Consider the following 21,613-nt stretch of genomic DNA (forward strand, 5'->3'; position numbering starts at 1 on the left):
ATTATTTCAGCAGAACCCCTCTTTTACTATAATCCTGGGGAAACTGCTTAATCTGTACAAATCTCCATTTCAACATCTGGGCCCACGGGACTAGGATTAACAGAAATTGTCTCAAAAGTGTAATCATGAGATTTCTCCCATTCCTCAGTAGAATACAAGTTTTCGGGTGTAAGTGAACCCTCTTGTTTTCTTTTCTCGTCTCAGCTTCCTAACTCAGGGGTTACCCATTAAAGGCTTTACATCCTATCTAAAATTAAAATTACTCATGTGCTTATGTTTTACTGTTTCCACTACTTGAAAGTATAGTTCAAGATCTTCTGAGACAGTGGGGTTGAGATTAGGTCTTAAGCTAAGGCCTAGGGCAGCTTAAACTCTGGGCTATTGACCTGCCTCAGTCTCCCTAGTATCAGGACTACAGGCCTGAGACATGGCTCAGTGTAAGGTTTTTAATGTGATCCTTTGAGCCATCCCTACCTCTTCTCCAGCAGGAATCCCCACCCTACCCACAATGCTACACTTTCTTGGCCAGTGCCGGCCCCATGACTGCATATCCTGCAGGGGCCCACATAGCTCTCACTCTCATCTTGTTCTCAATCTTATTATCAAACTAACTGGCTAATAGGGCTCCCCTGGGATTCCTATAATACTCTCTGGTCTGCTGCATAGTGTTTATGAATGCGTGGTTAGGAAAGAAACCAGCATTTGAAGCCCAGTGATTGCTTCATGCTGACCGAATGAAGACATGAATGAATAAAATTGATAAACTAATTAACCTCTACAGTGAGAAGAGTTGTGTGTTTCAGTCTTCATGTGAGTTTTAAAATGAAATCCGGTCAGTTAAAAACAACAGACTGGGGTTCACCACAGATATTTCTAGGTGTGTGTGTGTGTGTGTGTGTGTGTGTGTATGTGTGTGTGTGTGTGACAAATATATATGACAAAATGAAAAACTGCCTCCAGCCATGCATCTACTCCTGCTCTCTCTAGCTCATAGGGGCCTGCTGTGGATATTGCTCTATATAAATAAAACACTGATGGCCAGTGACCAGACAGGAAGTATAGGCGGGACAAGGAGAGAGGAGAATTGGGGAAACAGGAAGAAGTGGGGAGAGACACTGCAGCCATCACCAGGATAAGCAACATGTGAAGACGCCGGTAAGCCACCAGCCATGTGGCAAGGTATAGATTTATAAAAATGGGTTAATTTAAGATAAAAGAACAGTTAGCGCGGGGTGGGACAGTAATAGATGAGAGGAGAGGAGGCGGACTCTGTGAGGAGCGGGCTACAAGGAGTTAGAAAGGCAAAGTACACAGAGAAACCTGTCTCGACCAGTAGCAGAACCTGCTACGGCCATACAGTTTATAAGTATTATAAGTGTCTGAGTGATTATTTTATATGTGGATTGTGGGACTGCGGGGCTTGGTGGAACCTGGAGAGAAGCCCTCCAGCAACAGGGGCTGATCAGGTTCTTCTCATTATCCTAACAGTCCCGATTTCCAAACTATAAGAAGAATTGGAGATCCTGAAGTGTTAGTTGTCTGAAGAAGGAATAACACAAATTCCTCCTGAGCTGGGCGGTGGTAGCACACGCCTTTAATCCCAGCACTCTGGAGGCAGAGGCAAGTGGATCTCTGTGAGTTCAAAGCCAGCCTGGTCTACAGAGTGAGTTCCAGGACAGCCAGAGAGAGAGCTATACACAGAGAAACCCTGTCTTGAAAAAGAAAACAAAAACAAAAATTCCTCCTGAAATTAAACAATCAAAGAAGGAGATATTCAACAAAGCTTAAATTTTCTTAATTAACTTCCTTCTGGGGGTTGGCGCACAAAGAATAAAAACCACTTCCAGAGAGTTAGATTACGGGCTCTGATAGTCCTGTAGGTGGCAAGATCAGCCCTTATGGTCACCATCACTCATACTGCAAGCCAGGGAACGGGGTGCTTCATTTACAGATGCATTGCTCTGTTGTTACATTAGCCTATTTTTCCCAGGTTATCGTTGCATGCCCAAAACAAAAACTTGGTGAATTTTTCTCAAAACACCAGCATTTGCTCCCTGGATGTGTTTATTAGGAGGTTTTATTTGCTTTTATCTGGGACTTTAACACTAATGCTTCCTAGGTTCTGTGTCCAGTGTCTAAGTAGCTTTAAATGTAGTACACCAGGCAGAGGTTTGTTCAAGATGTCTTGATCTTTCGTTTATTTGATGCTTCTGTGAAGCAGGGGGGAATCCTTTTAAAGTTCAACAACGGTCTGCTTATAAGGAGGGAGCAGTAGGAGAAATACACAGAACAAATCCAGGCTGCCCCTGGGACATTATTGTTACAGTTCTCCAAAAGAGTAGTGCCCAGAAGAAGTAATTCTCAATATTTGGCCCAGACCCAAACCTTGCAGTTCATATGAACTCTGAACCGAGGCTCTTTGCATCTCATTTTCTCATTAGCTTTTACTACAACCAACAAAACTTCCAAGGGTGAATTACTTCCTTTCTCTATGAACACCAGACCCCTTTGCTGTTTGCACAAATTGAAATAATAAAACTGTTTTAGCTAAGCTTTAGGGATTTGGAAAGGGTGGAAAAAAAGAGGAAAGGGAAGCAAACCAGGCTCTCCTCTATGTTATCCAGCGTGGTTTTCCGGGCCCTTCTCTTGCTGGCCTTGGGAGGTGGGCAGTGTGAGCAGAAATGCTTTTGATTGGAAACTCCACTTAAAAGTGTCCTATTTCTCTTTCAAGTTCCCTTAAAATGCAAATCATGTACAGCAAAACAAAGAAACAAGCAACAACAACAAAAAAAGTGAACATAGTTCCAAATGCATGACTCAGGAGAAGATGACTGTCTATGTTCTCCGTTATGCGTCCAAGCTCCCAACAGAAAAACAAGCAGAAAGCGGTAGAGCAGTGATATAATCTCTCAGATTATATCAGCCATTCATAAGAATTGCTTAATGCTCGCCGTGCATCAGGCACCAGACAGGCTCTTGCCTTCAGTTGAGAAGCCCAGACTCAACATGATCTTAAAATGAAGGTCGCAGGACAAGGCAAGGTGTAATTTAAGTGTTAAGCAACAGGGTGTGGATATTATGAGATCTGAGGGATCAGAGGAGAGGAAAGATCACCACGGGCTGAGACTGACAGGAGACTGTATTTTCATTAAATTACTAAAGGGGTGTCAAATGAGGAAGTTGTTATAATTGCTGCTAATTTGTCATCTGGGGCACGCCTGGAGTTCACCATTGCTTTCCAACTGGTAGCCGGTCCAAAGCACATACATGACCGATTAAGGCTGGCAGGGAACATTTTTTTTTTTTCTAGCTCCCTGGATTTGCCAATGAAGAACAAAAATACATACTTTGGTGTTGGATGACAGACACAAAAGCTGAGCAGCCTTTGCCTGGGGAATTTAGTAAAGATGCAAACAGAACACTGGCTGTGATCTTTAGGTTTCTAAGGAGCTGTTTTCCTTTCACCTAAACAAGGTTTTAAGTTGGGGGGAAGGGGCAAGTCACTCTCAACAATTCATTTTTTAATGTATAGGTTGTTTATTTGTGCAGTCCATTTCCTTTGAAGAAAAAACGGCCCAGCCAGGTGTAGTGGCGCATGCCTTGAATTCCAGCACCTGGGAGGCAGAAGCAGGCGGAGCTCTGAGTTCAAGGCCAGCCTGATCTACTGAGCAAATTCCAGGGCAGCCAAGGCTACACAGAGAAACCTTGTCTCGAAAGCCCCAAAACAAACAAAAAAGAAAAAAGGAGAGAGGGGAGAGAGAGAGAGAGAGAGAGAGAGAGAGAGAGAGAGAGAGAGAGAGAGAGAGAGAGAGAGAGAGAGAAGTACCAGTTATAGTATCAAAACCAGAACTTTCTAACTCATAAAAATGGGGACAGGGACATCCAGCATCCTTTGAGACAGAGGAAGCAACCGAATAGCAATTTACCTTTGGAAATTGTGACTCTTGGTCTTAAAATGCCCATTACTTTATAGTTTGGCTACGATCCTGGTACTGTTGTGATTCTTACCTTTCTGGCTGCAGAGCAGGCAGCCAGAGTTCAATTAGATTTGTTGTATTGGAGTTTAAACTGCTAAAACAAGGGCATGTCTCACCTTGTGTTTTGAGTAATTTTATACAAGTTGAGAAGGCGGCGGCAGTAAGCCTTCTCCTCACTATACTTAATTGTATTCAGGATCCTCCCAAGAAATGTCAATTATGTCCCCAATGCTGGGGGTGGGGTGGGGGTGAGGGTGGGGGGAGATACTTAACAGTTGTATGAGCAGGCAAAAGAACACCCTCTGACGTCTCCTGGAGGGGAGGAAACCTGAAATAAAGTGAGGTAATTAAATATGGCCTTGGAGAAGTCTTCCAAACGTTCTAATCGGGACTCCCAGCGTCCAAGTGTGTGTGCGCTTTAGTTTCCGATTTTTTTTTCCAGGTTCTGATTTTGCATTTCTAATAAAAGTGAACTGACAAAGCGTGAAAGAGGTCTAAGGAGCAAAACAAAGCGAGCGAGCATGCTTCTGGTGTGCCAAGATTAATCAATATTCCGGAGAGCTCGGGCTTCACCCTCCTCCCCCTGCTGTTTCCATTTCCCCACTCCCCCTTTCGCCAGCCCAGGCTCCGCCTCTTTTCTTAAGTTGCCTGATAGTAAGTGGCGGTTTCAGAGCACATGCATGTTGTCAGGGCCAGCCTGCCCCGCCACTCGCTCGCTCGCTCAGCTGTTACTCCGAGCTACCTGCTGGGGAACTCACCTTGACATTGCCTGGGGTGTCTTCCACCCGTCACAGACTCAGAAAAGGTAAGCGCAGCCTCCGGTACCCCGCGGGGCTCAGTTTCGTGTCCCACTTTTCTGTTCGCCGGGCGGCGGAGCAAAGCTAGCCATGTTGGTAGGTAAGGTCCTGCTGGGATCGAGTGCCGCCAGCGTGTGCTAACTGGCCAAGCCCAGTCCGCTCTTGATTTGAAATCCAGTGGTTCAAGGTGGACTGGGGGGGGGGGGGGGTGTAAGAGGAGGTCCGAGCTCTAGAAGTGAAATCAAGATTGAGCTGGTGTATTTTAAGGGGAACTGACGGTTTAAGGACATCAGAACTGTTAATTTAAAAAAAAAAAAAAATCTGGCCTCTCCTCTCTCCCTCTCTTCCACATTCTCTAAGCTTTTAATCTAGTGTAAAGTCTTAAACACATTGCAGGTCTTATTATCAATGACCACAACCTGCAATTTTATTTAAAAGTCAAACTGTTAAATCTTTCTTTTGCATTTGCCGAAAGCCAGCGAGTGTCTGGCTTGCAGCTGCCTCCCCCACAGACGCACACGCTGGCTCTGGCTTTGCCAGATACACACGTCCACAGGCAAAACTGATCACCGCCAAAGACTAGGGATTAAGAATCTTGCACAGCAGCAGGAGGAAGCCCATGATTTCCAGCAAGGAAAGTGGTTTAGACGTTTGTATTTGAATAACCTAAGAGCACTTTAAAGAAACCAGAAACCACATGCTGTAATGTTTGGAATGAAAACTGGATTCTCTCCTCATCTGTTCGAGAAATCCTCAATTTCAAAATAGGGAGACGGCAGTGATGGTCTCCCCAGAAGACTCCGTCACATGTGGGTTTGCCATAAACACAAATGTTGCTTTATGCTCTTGCTTCTAATAATATGGAAATGGATTATGATTTCTGATCATTTGTAGATGTGCCTAGGGCAATGTGCTTATTTCATGGGAAAAGTTACCCTGTAAAAGCCTCAAAGTCAGTTCTGCTGTCCCCTGGGCACATATGTTCTTTTTATGACCATATTTACAAGTTAATCTGTTCCTATTTCTTTCTTAGTGAAATTAATAAATAAAACCAAAGATTCACTACATCTATCAATAGCCACATGCCAATATCTCAATTATCTCAATTATTTTTATTGATATAGTTATATCTTCAACCACATACAAGACAGGTGCTTGTCAAGTGGAATTTTCTGTGTGTTCAGCTCAGTTGGGCACTTATTGAGTGCGTGGGTTGTGGAAGGCACTCGGCTAGGCGCTGAGGAACTGAGTGGAAACGTGGGTGCTCGGTCATGTCCAACTCTGAAAAACCCCTCACTCATTGAGGGGAAAGAGCAAATTGGAAATCGGAACACAATTTTTTGCCCATCTATTCTAATTGTATGTCCATTTTGTACACATAGTTCAATAAAATAAACACAACCTAGCCTCATATTGTAGCTCTCTAGTCTTTGATTTCTAGTTCAATTTAACCCAGTGCCCACCTTGGCATGAGACAACACTGATTTCTCAACACAGGAAGCTGTAACTTTTATCTCTTTCTCTCCTGTTCTAGTGGTATTCTCTAACACTGAAGAGGAGATTTCACTTTCTGGGGACAATTTCAAGACCCTGAAGTAAAGGACACGGTATTCCTGGAAAGATAAAACATGACAAAAAGCAACGGAGAAGAGCCCAGGATGGGGGGCAGGATGGAGAGATTCCAGCAAGGAGTCCGCAAGCGCACACTTTTGGCCAAGAAGAAAGTCCAGAACATCACCAAGGAGGATGTTAAAAGTTACCTGTTTCGGAATGCTTTTGTGCTGCTCACTGTCACCGCGGTCATTGTGGGTGAGTCATCTGAACAAAACCCAAATTACAAAAGCCTGTATCCTGTTTCTGTGGGACACTTGAATGCCAGGGAGTGTTATCAGAGAGACTGATTGTAGGTATTCAAATTGATAGTTCAGGGTCTCCCCTGCATTTGAAGAAGTTCCCTGCCCTCCTCCCACACAAGAAAAAAAAAACAGTTTGCTGAGCGTCATATATATGCTAATCAGAAAGAATTGTCAGTAAGCATTGTGCGCATCCATTGATTGTGTGGATAAGATAAGAGAAATAAACGCTTTCCCAAGTCATGTGAGGATAAAGGAGTGATAACTGAATCATTCGGCACCAGTAGTTAAATACTAACAAAAACAAATAAGCAGGCTAGACCTGGCCAAAATAGAATCCTTAGACAATGCCACTTTTACTTAGAACTGATTTATACAATTAGTGAACCCAAGATGAATCGTGAACCTCTAGTAGTAATTATACCCTAGCTAGTGCAGACTTGAACTTAGTGTCCCGGGCTTAAAAATGGAAGTCAAGTCGGCCTGTGTTTGCACGCTCTCATTCAGTGACTTGGGAAGGTAAATTGGGAAACCGTTAACACAGGTCTCTTTCATTCATTGCCTCATAGAGGCTGCCATAGCTAGCTACGTCACTTTTTAAATATTTCAGTCCCTTACTAATTTAGCATGGTTGACGGCAATCTGTATTAATAAAACTTCAGTTTGTTTGGTTTATGGCTATTTGAAGTTTTAGTTTATTACTTATAGACGACACAGATCTTACCTTAAAATACAGATTAAAAAAAAAAAAAACTAGGTTTCTGGAATTTTTCTCCAAACCAGTGTAGACATCTTTAGGCTGGAAACATCTAAACCAGCATACTAAATCCTAAAATAAGTTTCTACCAATTTGCCACCAAAAGGCATTCATGTCAAATTTTAATTGCTGCTTTGTAATTAGCCAAGAAATCCATAAATTTTAAAGAATGAATGACTTCATAAAAATTAAGAAACATAACATAACTTTGTCAAGGAAATGGACTTTATGAATGGCAGACAAAGAGAAATACAGCCAGAGAGAAAAGTTTGTCATAAACTTTAGATTTATCCCATTTTAGCACCTCTGGCCCTTTTCAGGGATGGCTGATTAGTGAGTTTCTGATTGATTATAGAAATGCTCCAGGGGCATGTCCTGATGGAGCCAGAGAAGTGATGGCTTTTCCTAGTAGGCTCCCAGCTATGAGTCCATTCCAGGAAGAAGAGTCAACACTGTGTCCTGCTCCTGGGAGTCAATGCAAACTGCGATACTCTTGCCTTATTTTATGCCCCGAATCCCAGTTGTTGTCAAGCCGAGAGACAGCATAATAGAGTCTTTGCATGAGACCAGTCTCGCCAGGGAGGGTTTCGTGTGCTCTCACTTCTGATGACGGGTATAATACTACAGACACCCTCATATTACAGATGAAACTGGTCACAAAGAGATCAAGCAGCTTGCCCAAAGTCACTAGGCTAGAGAAGGGAAGCAAAGTCAGTCTAGGGCCAGACACTGTCCTCATAAGGGAAGAGCCATCTTACCCTTGCTCTGCTGGCTACCAACTTGTATGAGAAATGCTAAGAAGGGAAATGTCCCATGGTATGGGGGCCAGTGAGGCTACATGCTAGATGCAACCATAGAGCATTAGCACTCTACCATTTGACTGATTCAGTTAAACTCAAGGAAAAGAATGTTCATGCTTCTACAGTTAAGTCTCATCCCTCACACCCAATTATTAAATAACCGCTTGCTTGGCAAGACTATAATATGTATGGAGCTCAGTATGGTTGAAGAGAAACAGAAGGAGCTATTCAAAATGGTGTTCTAAACAAGACTCCAATCCGTATGACAAAAAAGATTTCCATTAAAGAATAAAGGAATGGAAAGGAGTAGAACATGAGCATGGGAGGCGGAATAATAGAGAAGGAAGTTGTTAAATACAGAGAAATAGCATCGCTCCTAACAAGAAGAAAACGCCAGGAATTAAGGGTCTGTTTTCTCCAGCGTGCTCACTTCCTAGCCCAGTGGGGCCCTTCCTCAGATTTGTGAGAACTGCAGTCCGACTTGGCGGGGCTGGGGTAGATAAGTTGGCTGGATGCCCTCGTGGTTGGCTTTGCTAGTGGAAACTGGGGAGTTAGAAGCAGCAAGAAGGCACTGACAAAGAAACACAAAAAGCTCATTGACAGTCAGGGGGACCACCAAGCTTCCACCAAAGGCCCTGAATAGCAAACAGACAGCTTATAAGCAAACAGATCTAGGAGAAAAGGAAGAAGCCTTTTGGTTATCTTTTGGTGTGTCTTCTTCGGAGGACCCAGCCGAAACAAGGGCTCCCCTTGTCATTGGAGTCCAAGTCTATATAAGCCCTAAACAAAATAATGGGGAAGGAGTATGTCTGGACATCAATTCTTACGGGGGAAGGAGTCAAGACATCTGCTAGCAAGTGAAAAAGAAGTCATGTCCCCAAAACCTGACTGATAACCATAGGTTTTAGTTTCCGAGTTCTTAGGCGTTGTCAGTTCTCAGGAAGAGGTACTTAAAAGTTTATCCAGTACGTTTTGTTTTGTCTTTTTTTTTTTTAAATAAGGTGAATATGCCTTTTATGTGAAAACTAGACAAAAATATTATGGACTAGGGATAGAGACGTGGGAATCCATGACTCCAGAATAAAGCAGAGAAGTGTAGTTAATTCATCATCCTATCTGCAAGTATGAACACGTGCAGTTGGGTGTCATCTCTAAGCAGCGGCAAGATGTGAGCGCGCCATGCTGTGACAAAACCTCATATAACCTGGGGGAATTGGCAGGGTGGTAGAAGATGGCACCAAGCTCCAAGTACCTTCGGAAGGGTTTGTAAGGAAAGCCTTAGACAGCGTGTATTTTCCTGGGCTACGGCACACATTTGTTTGAGAGAAAGAACACACTAAAAAGAGGGGTCGCTGTTTCCCTTTCTCTAAAAAGCACTTTGTCATTCCCAATCGTGGTTGATTATGTTAGAGTGACCTTGCATCTTGCTAAAAGAAAGGGAAAGTTCTTTGTCTTATGAAAGACACAGAATGTGACCGTGTCAAGGGAATGTGTTTTCACGGCAAAATAACCAGTAGTAAAGTGTCATGAGTGTGGTGATATATCGTGTACCCTAATAAACTTGCCTGATCCTCAACACATGATTCGAACAACACATGAGATTAAGTGCAAGGGACAGGAACCTGAACATAGCAATGCCTAGATCAACACAGCTCTTTGGCCTGAGGGAGTTTGTACAAGTAGCGTCTTCACTTACTGCTGGTCTTGCTGCAGCTACACACACACACACACACACACACACACACACACACACACACACACACACATGTACACACACACACACACATGTACACACACACACACAGCTGGCATCAGCATAGCCTTTACCTGAGTTTGAAAGAAATTGACTTCTCAGAAAAGAAAATATGTTGACTATATTTTTATAAATCATTTCCTCCCATGTTTCTAACTTCTTTTGACAATAAACTTAAGTAGACAATAATTCAATGTAATCCAATAACATCTCCAGAAAGTGGCCATTGTGGATGCCTCTTGGGATGGGAGATGGGTGTCTGGGACTTAGGTGGAAGGGATATTACTTTCCCCTGATTAAGTTTTAGTATAGTTTGAATTTTGTATCTCACTTATACTATCAACTGTTACCTTCTCTCTACTAAAGTAATAAGTTAAATTACTTATTTAAGAATTCAATGTTATTCACCAATTTAACCGTCACTGAAGGTTGTGTATCGGTCCTGTGCTTTGCAGTGGGTTTCCAGATCTTGGGTAGTTTACTGGGAAGGATGGATAAAAGTCAGATGAAAGGGGAATATAGCAGAGCCAAAGGTTGTAATAGAGAAGTTTGTAATCTGAACCTCTAAAACAAGATAGCATGCACAGTTTGTTATGGTAGATGCCCTCTTTGCCTGCTGGTACCCCAGAGGTTCCATTTTCTCATAACACCTCCTTTGGGAACCCTTCAATGTACCAAATTAATAATAAATGAGTTTGAGCTTTTGATTTAAAAAAATGTACCTGGATTCCTACAGTAGTTATATTATTCTACATCTATGTAATCCTAAACAAAGTACTTAATTATCCCTCCAAGGCTTGGTGTCTTCAGCTTTCATCACAGTGAGATTCAGCTAACAATGTCAGCCACCTCTCATGCTGATCGCCACACCCTCCTCTGGATTAACTTTGCTTCAATGTCTCACTAACCCAAGGAGGGAAGCACCTTTATTACTCTTGTTCTGTAGATGAGGAAACGAAAGCACAGACACAAAGTGTACATGCCTACTGAGGATTCTAGGCACACATAGTGACACACACCTCTGGTCACAGCATTCAGGATGCTGGAGCCAAAGGATCACTTGGGTTCAAGAATCAGAGAGCCCATCACACGCATGTGTGAGCTCACTTGCACACGCGTGTGTGCGCACGTGCATATGTGTGTGTATGTGAGTGTGCACACCCAGTTCTGTGTCCTGATTCTGGTCCCTGTTCTCAGGGATTGCTCATCCTTGTTTTGCTGTCGATTAAAGACCTGCACTGAGTTCTCCATGTGAGAAATGAGGAGAAACTGAGGTCATTAGAAAGGTCATTCATGAGACTCGATGAGTAGATGAAAGAGGATGGTGGCCTTATTCTTAGATGACCAAGTGGTTGAATACAAGGGTTAGAAAACAGGAGAAAGATCAGGAATCAGAGTGTGTTCTACTAATAATAAGCTATTTGGGCTCCCATTGAGTCTGAGGCAGAATGCACCTTCTGGATCCTACAGTGGAAGGGATTCACTTTTGGAGGGTATTCCTATGACCTTGTGGAGGATGGGGATGGCTTTGGATTATGAGTAATTAGTGCATCAGGCCATCATCCTGTGTAAGCTTGGTCCTTCGTTCGGGCCTGAAAGTGGTCATCTTTCAGAAATGCTGCCATGGATTCTGAGCCTCGGACACTGGCCCTGCTCAAGTTGGCTGGCTTAGCTAACCAGAGTAAGCCATATGGATATAACATCGTTGACCATCAGCTAGAGGCCCGAGGAGACTGCTAGTGAGGCCACACTTGCCACCTGCTTGAGTCGTGGAGTGGGCACAGACTGATACCCATACTGATGTCGCTCTGCTTCCTGAAGGCCCTGGCTATCGGCTCTCCAGCCAGGCTGCACAACAGGAATCCAAAGAATAGTAGACAGGTTTTAGGTTCCTTGATTTCTTCAACACTTCTGGAAGGTGCGAACAGAACTTCAGAGAGCTGGGAGGGATGATAACCCTGGCCAGCCCTCCCCTGGCATTACCAGAGGCACCCATGCTGCCATTTATCAGAGGCTCTTCCGGCTGAGGACAGGGGTAGGGAAGGAAGCCATGATTTACAGTCCTTGCTCTAGAGAAGTAACGCAGGGATTGGGAGGAAGGAGTGAGTGCACGCGCGTGCACGCACGCACGCACGCACGCACGCACGCACGCACTCAGAAGCCCACCTGAAGAAAGATGATCAGGGTAGAATGCTGCAAACGTCTGCAGGCATCTCTGTGTCCCGCAGTCTCACAAAGTGTTCCAGGAAGACACCAGCTTTGCCCTGATGGTCCCGTGAAGAGCAACAGAGATCAGAGCTCTGGCTTCTGGACTCAGACAACCTAACTCTATAGCCCAGTTTCTGGATCTAAGCCTCCGTTTCTTTACATAGAAAAGCTCTCTTCCTGGTTCTGTATCCAAGTTTGGCCTCACGCAAGCCGTGAAACCTTAAATGGTTCTGCTATGTACTTGACCGAAGTGTATCCAGGGGAAATGCAAAGCTGTGTTCTGCTTGCTCGTTACCATGGCAGAGATCCATATTATGCACTGATTTGGTAGGTCTTGTGGGCTAGAAAAGCCAGATCCAGGGCTTTAGGAGAATGAAGCATGGGGATGAAAGAAGACATTTAACCTGGTTTAGGCTTAAGAGATGTGGTTCGGATTTCCTTGGCTGGAGAAGAGAGTAGAAAGAGATTTGATAGTTGTAAAGGGCTTTGAGAGGCAGAAATGAAAGCCAGAGAGTGACCCAGTCACAATCTGACCCTTTCCACCCTGGCCTCTTGAGCAGAACCCGAGAGAATCCCCAGGCAGCCGTTATCAGAGCACAGCCTACCCAGTGGAGGGAGCTCCTGGCAGGAGGTGACTGGCTCAGGAAAGCTGGTCATTGCTGGGAATGGTGCTTTTAATAAATGTGTCATGGTCAAGAGTTGGGGTTTTGTTCATGCCACTTGAGGCCTACGGGAGAACTAGCCCTCTCACACACACCCCACTCTTTCTTTTCTCTAGTATTGTTGTGTCTACCGCTCATCAGAGTTGGGGCTGACGGGAGGAACAGAGCTGCAAGAGAAACGTTACTGCTTCCCCAGAGAGTTGGGTCAGGTTATTTTGAAGTGGAGGCTGAAGACTTGATGTTCTTAGATTATCTCCGGGTTTTACTTTGCTATGTTTTCCTTGTTGTTAATTCAGCTATAGAGAAAAGTGAGCATGCAGTTTCAAATTTTCATTTTGAGTGGGTGATCAAATGGTCAGAACAATTACCTGCAATCATAATGCCTTCCATTTTCAGCAGGTTACAGTTTACAATGTGCGTGTTCTCTGTAGTAGTGCAAGCCAGAGCCAGCCCACCCACAGTCTGGTTCCTTTTGGCAGATCTCTAGCATGCAGCTGAGAAACACTGAGAACCTTAAGATCCTGGGTACAGCCCCTGCTCTCCACACACTTACTTGATGATTGAATATCAGTCTCTTGGCCTCATTTCTCCTCAGCACTTAAGCGTGAACTAATGTCCACTTCCAACACTTATGTTACAATATTTGAAGCATGCTTTAGCTTTCTCTAAATTATTAGGATGTGTGGAACAGTGTTTATTTCCATACCAACACTGACCACAGCAGAACCCTTTTCCTGGGCCGGATGATTTCCTACTCCCTGGAGCCAGTTTCTCCAATAAAACGAGCCTTATCTCCTTGTGACTTCTAGAAGGTCATCATGTATCTGGCCATGTGTCTGATGATAGATGTTTCCTATCCAGGGTTTAAGAACATGGGAGGAAGCATACTGCAAAAGCCACCTGCATGCATCCATCCAGTAATAGAACATAGGGAGTCTTTGTTTCTGGACTCATATAAACAAGATTGTAAAGAGTCCACGTTGTGTAGGGGAGGCAACCAGAGTTTAAGTGCCATCTTTTCCAAGTCGTACATTCCAGGTGTGAGAGTACACTGTATTTACAGAGCACTGGGATGTTATCATTCATCAGGTATTCAGTCTGGCAGCTGCGAGGCTGTATTATTGCCAGGAGATGAGAAAACACAGAAAGCATTCAGAGCAGCAAGTTTAGCCATTAGACTCATTAAGTGTAAGAAATATGAGTTTTATGTCAAGGTTTAGGGCTATCAAAATTGCCCGGAACTTGTTTTCTAGGCCAAGAGTAGTCACATGGCTATGACCAATCAAAAGGTATGCTCTTCAAGCTTATTGCTCAGGCCAAGGAAGAATACAGAGTCACTCAGTAGATTTATACAGCAAAAATGCCTTCCGTTCATGTATGTAAACTAAAAAAGGTAATTTTTAGTTCTTGCAGTTCTAAAAAAGTTAAATATCCTAAAGAACTATTCACATACGAAAGAATGAAAGGGAGATACTCAAGAAGTTTTGAAATAAAAAAAAGAGAAGGATAAAAGTGCCAAGTAGGAAGGTTTAGATGAGAAAGATACACCCAGAGATAGGTTGAGGCAGGGGCTCCCCTTTTTCCTCGTGTACCATATCAAGGATCCAAGAGGAAATTAGAAGCAGCAGATTGAGACGCACAATTGAGTTTCGAATTTCAAGGCTGAGTTCTTGTCTCCAGAGAAGCCAAGCTCCATTCTTCCTCTTCCCAAGAGACTTCTTAGGTTCTCCTTCTTAGGCCTCCAGGCCACCAACTGAGGACAGGGCTTTGTTAGTGAGAGAACCTTGTAAGAAGAGGCGCAATTATCCCTAATGAGGGTAGAGACAAGGGCAGTTCTGACCCTTCTCACTCCGAAAGGGTGGCCCATGTTGTTCATCCCTTAAGCCCATCATTACAGCAAGAAGGACAGCCTCCAGGGATCCTGTGTTTGACAGACTGGCTGGGGTTTCCAGCTTACTGGTGAATGCGAAAGGAGAAGCATCAAGATTTAGGAGTCTCTTTAGAGATGGCCTGTGACCGGGATTGCCTTTGTTCTTGTTGGCGAATTCGAAAGTAAAGGTGTCAAGATGGAACTTTATGGTTTTTTCGAGACAGGGTTTCTCTGTGTAGCTTTGCGCCTTTCCTGGAGCTCACTTGGTAGCCAGGCTGGCTCGAACTCACAAGATCCGCCTGCTCTGCTCCGAGTGCTGGGATGAAAGGCGTGCGCCACGACGCCCGGCTCTCAAGACGGAACTTTTCAGAGGCCTGTGATCAAAGTTGCCCTTTCTGCTGCTGCTGATCCCTCTTTGCTTCCTTAGACTTTCGTTTTTAAGTTTAGGGAAAATGAGACAATACTGCCAGCAAACTAAAACGTCTTTCTTCAGTAAAGCTCCTACTATGCCGTCAGTTCCACCGCCACGGTGCTTTTCACAAGTCGACGGGTGGTGGCGGAGCATCCCGCCTTTGCTGGGTGAGGTCCTGTAATTTAAGTTGGCCCGTGTGGTCCCTCTAGTTGAAAGGCTCAGTGATGAAGCAGCCCATGAGCCGAGAACAGCAGCTAAGTCCAGAGTTGATCTAGATTCTGTTCCTGACCTCTAGAAAAAGAGAGATGTTGGTCCAAGTGATCCACTTACCAAGCTCCAGCTAGAGCCTTTCTCTCTACTGTTCAAACTAAGGAAAGTCCTCATTGAACCCATTTAAAGCAGAACTCAGGAGAAACCAACTCAGAAGGAAAAAGCAGCTTCTTAGAAATAAAGAGGTAGCCGGGCGGTGGTGGCGGCGGCGGCGGCGGCGGCGCACGCCTTTAATCCCAGCACTCGGGAGGCAGAGGCAGGTGGATCTCTGTGAGTTCGAGGCCAGCCTGGGCTACAGAGTGAGTTCCAGGAAAGGTGCAAAGCTACACAGAGAAACCCTGTCTCGAAAAGCCAAAAAAAAAAAAAAAAAAAAAAAAAAAGAAAGAAAAAAAAAAAAGAAAGAAAGAAAGAAAGAGGTAATATAGGAACAAATTCAGTGTTTTCAGAGTTGAGAGTTTCCATGGTTTAGACCTTTCTCATATGTCTTTAGAGAAATTTAGTGAACATAAAAATAAGAATATACTTATTCTTTTTTATAATTCTGGAGTGTTTTTTTCCTCTTATACACAAATAATAGCATGGTATAAAAATTTTGCTTTCTGACTTTCTATTTTCTATCCTGTATCTTGGATGTTATTCCTTACTGACACATAGAAGTTCCTCATTCTCTCTGAGCTATGGTTTATGTGGGTACCATAATTTTTTAAGCATCCGTAGTTGATGGACATTTGGACTGTTTTAACCTTTATATATCATTGTAAAAACAATGTGGTGGATAATATTGTATTGGGTAAATATTGTGTTATTATTTCATGCTGGTAAAATAGATGTGTAGATTATATCCTTAGAAATGAACTTACTGAGTCTGAAGAAGTTTTGATAAGTCTGTATAATTTCTGTCCCATAAAGTTATATCAGTTTGCTTCTCTGAACTGTATGTCTTTGTTTTGCTTTTAAGTTCCTTGCTGATATCACTGCAAGATTTAAGAGGGGGGAAGCTTTAGGTATGGCAAAAGAAAAAGAAAGAGAGAGAGAGAGAGAGAGAAAGAAAGAGAGAGAGGGAGGGAGGGGGAGAGAGAGAGAGAAAGAAAGAAAGAAAGAAAGAAAGAAAGAAAGAAAGAAAGAAAGAAAGAAAGAAAGAAAGAAAGAAAGAAAGAAAGAAAGAAAGAAAGAAAGAAAGAAACCCATATAAAGAAAACACAATTTGGGGGCTAGAATTAAGCAAACTCAGGTATTCTGTCTCCTTTCGCAATGCGGATTTGTTTCAGATGAAATGCCCAAAGCTTTTATTTGTACGAGCCATTCAACTTTTAAAGCACGTTCTTATCCCATACCATCTATACAACCCTCACATCAAACCCAAAGGGATGGAGCAAGGTTTCGGTGTTTAATCTTTCTGACCGCAAACCTCTCCTTCAATTTAACAGAAGTTCAGATGGGGGCGTGTTGAGCAGCAGGGGCTTTGGAAGAGGCATCTGGGATTCGGACTCTTAAAAAAAATGAGAGCCACTGCCTCCCAGGCCAGTCCTGGCTCTTAGATGGGGCATCCAGCCCATAAACACACTCTCAGGGTCCTTGTGCCAGGAGACTGAGAATCTAGTATTGGAAGGTCTTACTGAATGTCAGAGAAGGAGTAAGCTGTAATATGTGTATCAGGCAGAGACACCTGTACTTGAATGAGTGGAGACTCTGAAGGAACAGAAGTGGGTAGAAATGACTCACTGAGTGTGCAAGCTTAGGACATGGGAGCAGAAGGCACAATGAGGAACCGGCAACTTTTGCCTGAATCCCATTTTGAGTTTCTCACTCATAATAATACCTTTCTCAAGGAAGTCAACAGACTCTGATGGTGTTGGCTGTGTTTTTCAGAGTAAATTTTAGGGGTTTTTTTTTTTTTTTTTTTTTTAACAGCAGTGTGTTGAATATGTAAAAGGCCCTTCTGATTACTTGAAAATTAAATTTTCATTTCATACTGAGTTTTTTTTTTTTTGGGGGGGGGGGTCGGGGGAAGGGCATGGTGCTGGGAGTTGAACCCAGAGTAAGCATGTGCTTCCATTCATCCCTAACCTCACGTAGGATTGTTAGTATGCTTTTAGGAAGAGCGCTCCTCCCGGCTTTCTGAAAGGTTTTGCGACTGCTCTCAGTCCCCCACCCAAACCTGTGTCTGCACCCTGGTCATCCCTCAGTCATCCTGAGCTGTCTCCTCTGAGCACTAATGGTGGAGCATCTCAGCAACAGGAAATACCAAAGGACAAAAGAGTGACCCAGGCCAGGTCCCGAATCTCCGAAGGATGTGGGGGAGAGCTGAGAGGTTGCCTCCAACGCAGAGAAGCTTCTTAGCAGGAAATGCCTGAAAGTTTGAATTGAAACAAAGATCAGGGACAAGGGCCCAGCAGAACTCTTGGCCAGGTAAATTCACCATGATACCCTTGACCCGTTTGTAAAAACAAGCTAATGGGACCTTATGTCCACCAGATTCACCAGATTGGCCTTAACTTGGCCTATGACTTCTCCAGATTGAGAGACAAACCCTGAAATAGAAATATTTATTTGACCATTCAAATAATTATTTGTTGCATTTTCTCCATAAAAACTATAATAGGGAACTAGACAGATGGCTCAGTGGTTAAGAGCACTGACTGCTCTTCAAGAGGACCTGGGTTCGGTTCTCAGGACCCACAAGGCAGTTCATAACTACATGTACCTCCAGTTTCAGGAGACCTGATGCTCTCTTCTGCCCTCCATGTGTGCCAGACATTCAAGTGGTACAGAGACATACATGCAGGCAAAATACCTGTACACGTAAAATTAAAAATTAAAATTAAATGTAGTAGTGAAATTGATGAAACTTTTTTTTTGCATGAATGCACTATGAAAGATATTAGAATTCATTAGAAGAAATAGGCTGAGTTCAAGTGAAATATCTAAGATTTACATGTGGACTTGCATGGTTCTTTTAAACTCTGGAACATTTAGCTGAGAATCTTAAAGCTCAAAAGGATCTTAGATACCACCTGTTCCAATCTACCTACCCTTGTCCCATTTTTCAGGTTAAAAAAAAAAAAAAAAAGAACTCTGGTGAGATGATTTGAAGACTTCCAGGGAAACAGTCTGGAAGCTCATTTTGCAGCGTTGCTTACTACAACACAAATGATTTATTCTTCCACACCCAGTCTCCTCATCAGAGTGAAGTGATAAAGTCTGTAGGTTTCATGGGGAGATTGCCCTTAATGGAAACACAGCCCTTAACTATCTGGGAACAGTGTATTAGACGATAGAGGATCCCAGTGAGTGTCAACATCAGGAGGATGGAGGCACATTTCCACACTGTCACAAGTAGGAGCCTGTGGAGTTCACCTAATTTTGGAGTACCTCAACTCAGGTTAAACCCAAGATTCAGGGCTTTCGTGATCCTTTTGTACATCATGTGTTTTGGCCAAGGCACCTTCTGATTGGTTTAATAAAGGAGTTGACTGGTCAATAGCTGGACAGGATAAGTAAGGTTAGGTGGGAAAACCAGACTAAGGACACTGGGACGAAAAAGGGCAGAGTCAGGGGAGTCGCCAGTGAGACACAGAGAAGAAACAGGAGATGCAAGGTGAAAGAGAGGTAATGCCATGTGGCAGAATGTAGATTAATATGAATGGGTTAGCTAGTAACAAGCCTGAGCCATCGGCCGAGCATTTATAATTAATATTGAGTCTCCACGTCAGTTATTTGAGAATGGTGGGCGGAGAAAGTCCATCTGCAAGTCAGCCTGAAGCAGAGCTGGAGTTCACTTAAAATAGAAAGAAAGTTGCCAGGGAAAGAACACAGCACACTATGGCATAGGGCAAGCTTCTCAAAGAAGAGTTGCCACTTATGAAAGGTGTTTTTAACATAGATTTGTAAACACAAAGTGTGAATATGAATTTCTTAAGGGAGAGTCACCATTACACATGTTAATCCCAAGGATGGGAGGAGAAAGACCACCGACCCAAATCATCAGATTAATTAAAGCAAGCAATTAATTGAAGTAAGCTTTTTTTTAATTCATGTACACGGACTGCTTTCCTGTAAGGTGGGGTTTGAGAGGTCAGCATTGGATGTGAGGAAGATAAGGCTTTTATAGCTCAGGGGTAGGAGGTTTCCAAATGGGGGATTTGGTGGGCAAAATAGGTGGGGTTATAGGAGCAGAACATAAGCATAGCAAGTTAGTCCCTCCTGAAACAAAGGCGTGGTTGTGATGTGGGCAACACAAGGCAGTCATAGGTTCTCGTACAACCTTTTGAAGCAAAAGTAGGGATGTAAGATGGCTGTAAACAACATTTTGAAATAAGAACATGGTTGCCATTCCCGGAACAGGCAGCACAGAACCATTTGTAGTTAAGGTTACAGGTGGGTCATAGCCCAGTGCTTGAGAAACAGAAGTTTAGTGATAAAGAGGAATGAACCTAGCTTGTCTTTACTAGAAGATGGCTTTTAAGCCTGAGATGGCGGCAGGCTGGTTTGTTGCATGGTTTTTTTTTTTTTTTTAAAGATTTATTTATTTATTATGTATACGGAAGAGGGCGCCAGGTCTCATTACAGATGGCTGTGAGCCATCATGTGGATGCTGGGAATTGAACTCAGGACCTCTGGAAGAGCAGTCGATGCTCTTAACCTCTGAGCTATCTCTCCAGCCCCCTGTTGCATGTTTTCAGCATTAGCCATATATTCTGTTTTGGTGACTTTCAAGTTATACCTCAATGGGTTGCTAAAAACCTCTCCTTTTTTGCTATTTGGTGAGTGGGATCATAGGGTGGTTCCAGGGGTGTCTTGGATGGGATTGTAATTTGGTAGAGTAAAGCCAGGGACCACTAGATTTGCCCAAGGGGTTCGGGAGACAGCTTTGTAAACAGAATTTCTAGTGAGATATCTAGAAGATTGTAGGTTTTTGGCTAGGAAAGGGAGGGGAGCCTTAAGGAAATGCTAATTGTGCTGGAATTCTTGATTCTTAGCTTGATTCTTGGAGGCTTCAGCCAAACTCCAGGGTAAGGGAATCTTCTCCCTTCCCACATCCCCATAATTTTCCCTGTTTCTAAACTTCTTCACAAAGAACATATCGATGGGATTAATTCAACGTGATGGGAGAGCGATGGAGGGGCAAAGGTGGAAACAGAATCAAGGGAGAGGAGGGTAGGAGGAAGTTTCCTGATTCCACAGAGCCGTCAATTCAAAAGGGTCTGATGCCACCAGAGGGAGGTATCAGTGACATCCTACTTTAGATGTTAAAGGGACCTTTTTGGACATCAAGTTACTAGGGAGGCTAAGTAGAAGCAGGAAAACCAGCTGGAAGGTTACTTACTATAGCAATCCAGGCAAAGAGTTGATAGCTGAAGCCTTCATTTAGATAGATGATAGATAGATAGATAGATAGATAGATAGATAGATAGATAGATAGATAGATAGATAGATAGATGGATGGATATAGACATGTATGTATGTATGTATGTATGTATGTGTATACACACACATTGTAATCAAAGCATAGGAGGTTAAGGACATGCCCAGGGTCATGGAGGAAGATAAAAGGCATGGCTGGGCCTAGCATCCCAGCATCAATCACTAACCAAGAGTAGAGCATCACTACCTATAAAGCATTCTCAGTGCTCCCACACTAGAAGCACAACAGCAAGGAGACCCATCGATTTCTCAGCTTTGAGAGACGCTGACGTGTAGCTGCCCGGGGCTTGAGACTTGTTTCTAAGCAACAGAACACAGCAAAGCAGAGTTCCTTTGTGCCTTTGCACTCCACCTGTCCGCTCTAGCTCCTGCCTCGGAGCATATTGCATTGTGGGAAATAATGCTAGAAGGCTTCAGTCTGCCAATCCATTCAGCCCAAGAGTTTGTGGGTAAAAAAGATCTCTAGGAAAATGTTGCTATTCCAAATACCAACATTCACCAAAAGCTAACCGGAGTGATCTGATCTACATCTAACTTCAACTGTGTCTCACGTTCTCACTTTTTTTTTTTTTGTCCTTTTCAAGTTTTCCGTGATTTTGACAGTTGACATGTCAGCAAGTTCTTAATGCTCTTAACTTGTGCATATTGAGCCTTAAAAAACAAGCCCACTTTGTCTTGATTTAGAAAGTGAGATGATATCAGTCTTCTGAAGAAATGCATGTGTGCCCTCTGCAGGGAAACACCGAATGCCTGTTGGAGTCCCTGCTGGAGTGTTTTTATAAGTGAGAGCCTGTCTTTAGGCAAAAACGCACCAGTGTTCTTAGGATCCA

The 21,613-nt window shown here is 43.4% G+C and overlaps 1 protein-coding gene across 1 annotated transcript in view; it reads left to right on the top strand.

Moving 5' to 3' along the window:
• Positions 1-4,617: 4,617 nt before the first annotated feature.
• Slc1a3 (solute carrier family 1 member 3) overlaps positions 4,618-21,613 on the top strand; it is a 79,438-nt gene continuing 62,442 nt past the window's right edge. The window contains 2 exon segments of the mRNA XM_028875610.2: positions 4,618-4,782; positions 6,309-6,583. Of these exon segments, the coding sequence (XP_028731443.1) occupies positions 6,403-6,583 (181 nt within the window). The 5' untranslated portion in view covers positions 4,618-4,782; positions 6,309-6,402.

This window comes from Peromyscus leucopus, chromosome 11, assembly GCF_004664715.2.
Source record: "Peromyscus leucopus breed LL Stock chromosome 11, UCI_PerLeu_2.1, whole genome shotgun sequence".
In the NCBI taxonomy this organism is placed as follows: domain Eukaryota; kingdom Metazoa; phylum Chordata; class Mammalia; order Rodentia; family Cricetidae; genus Peromyscus; species Peromyscus leucopus.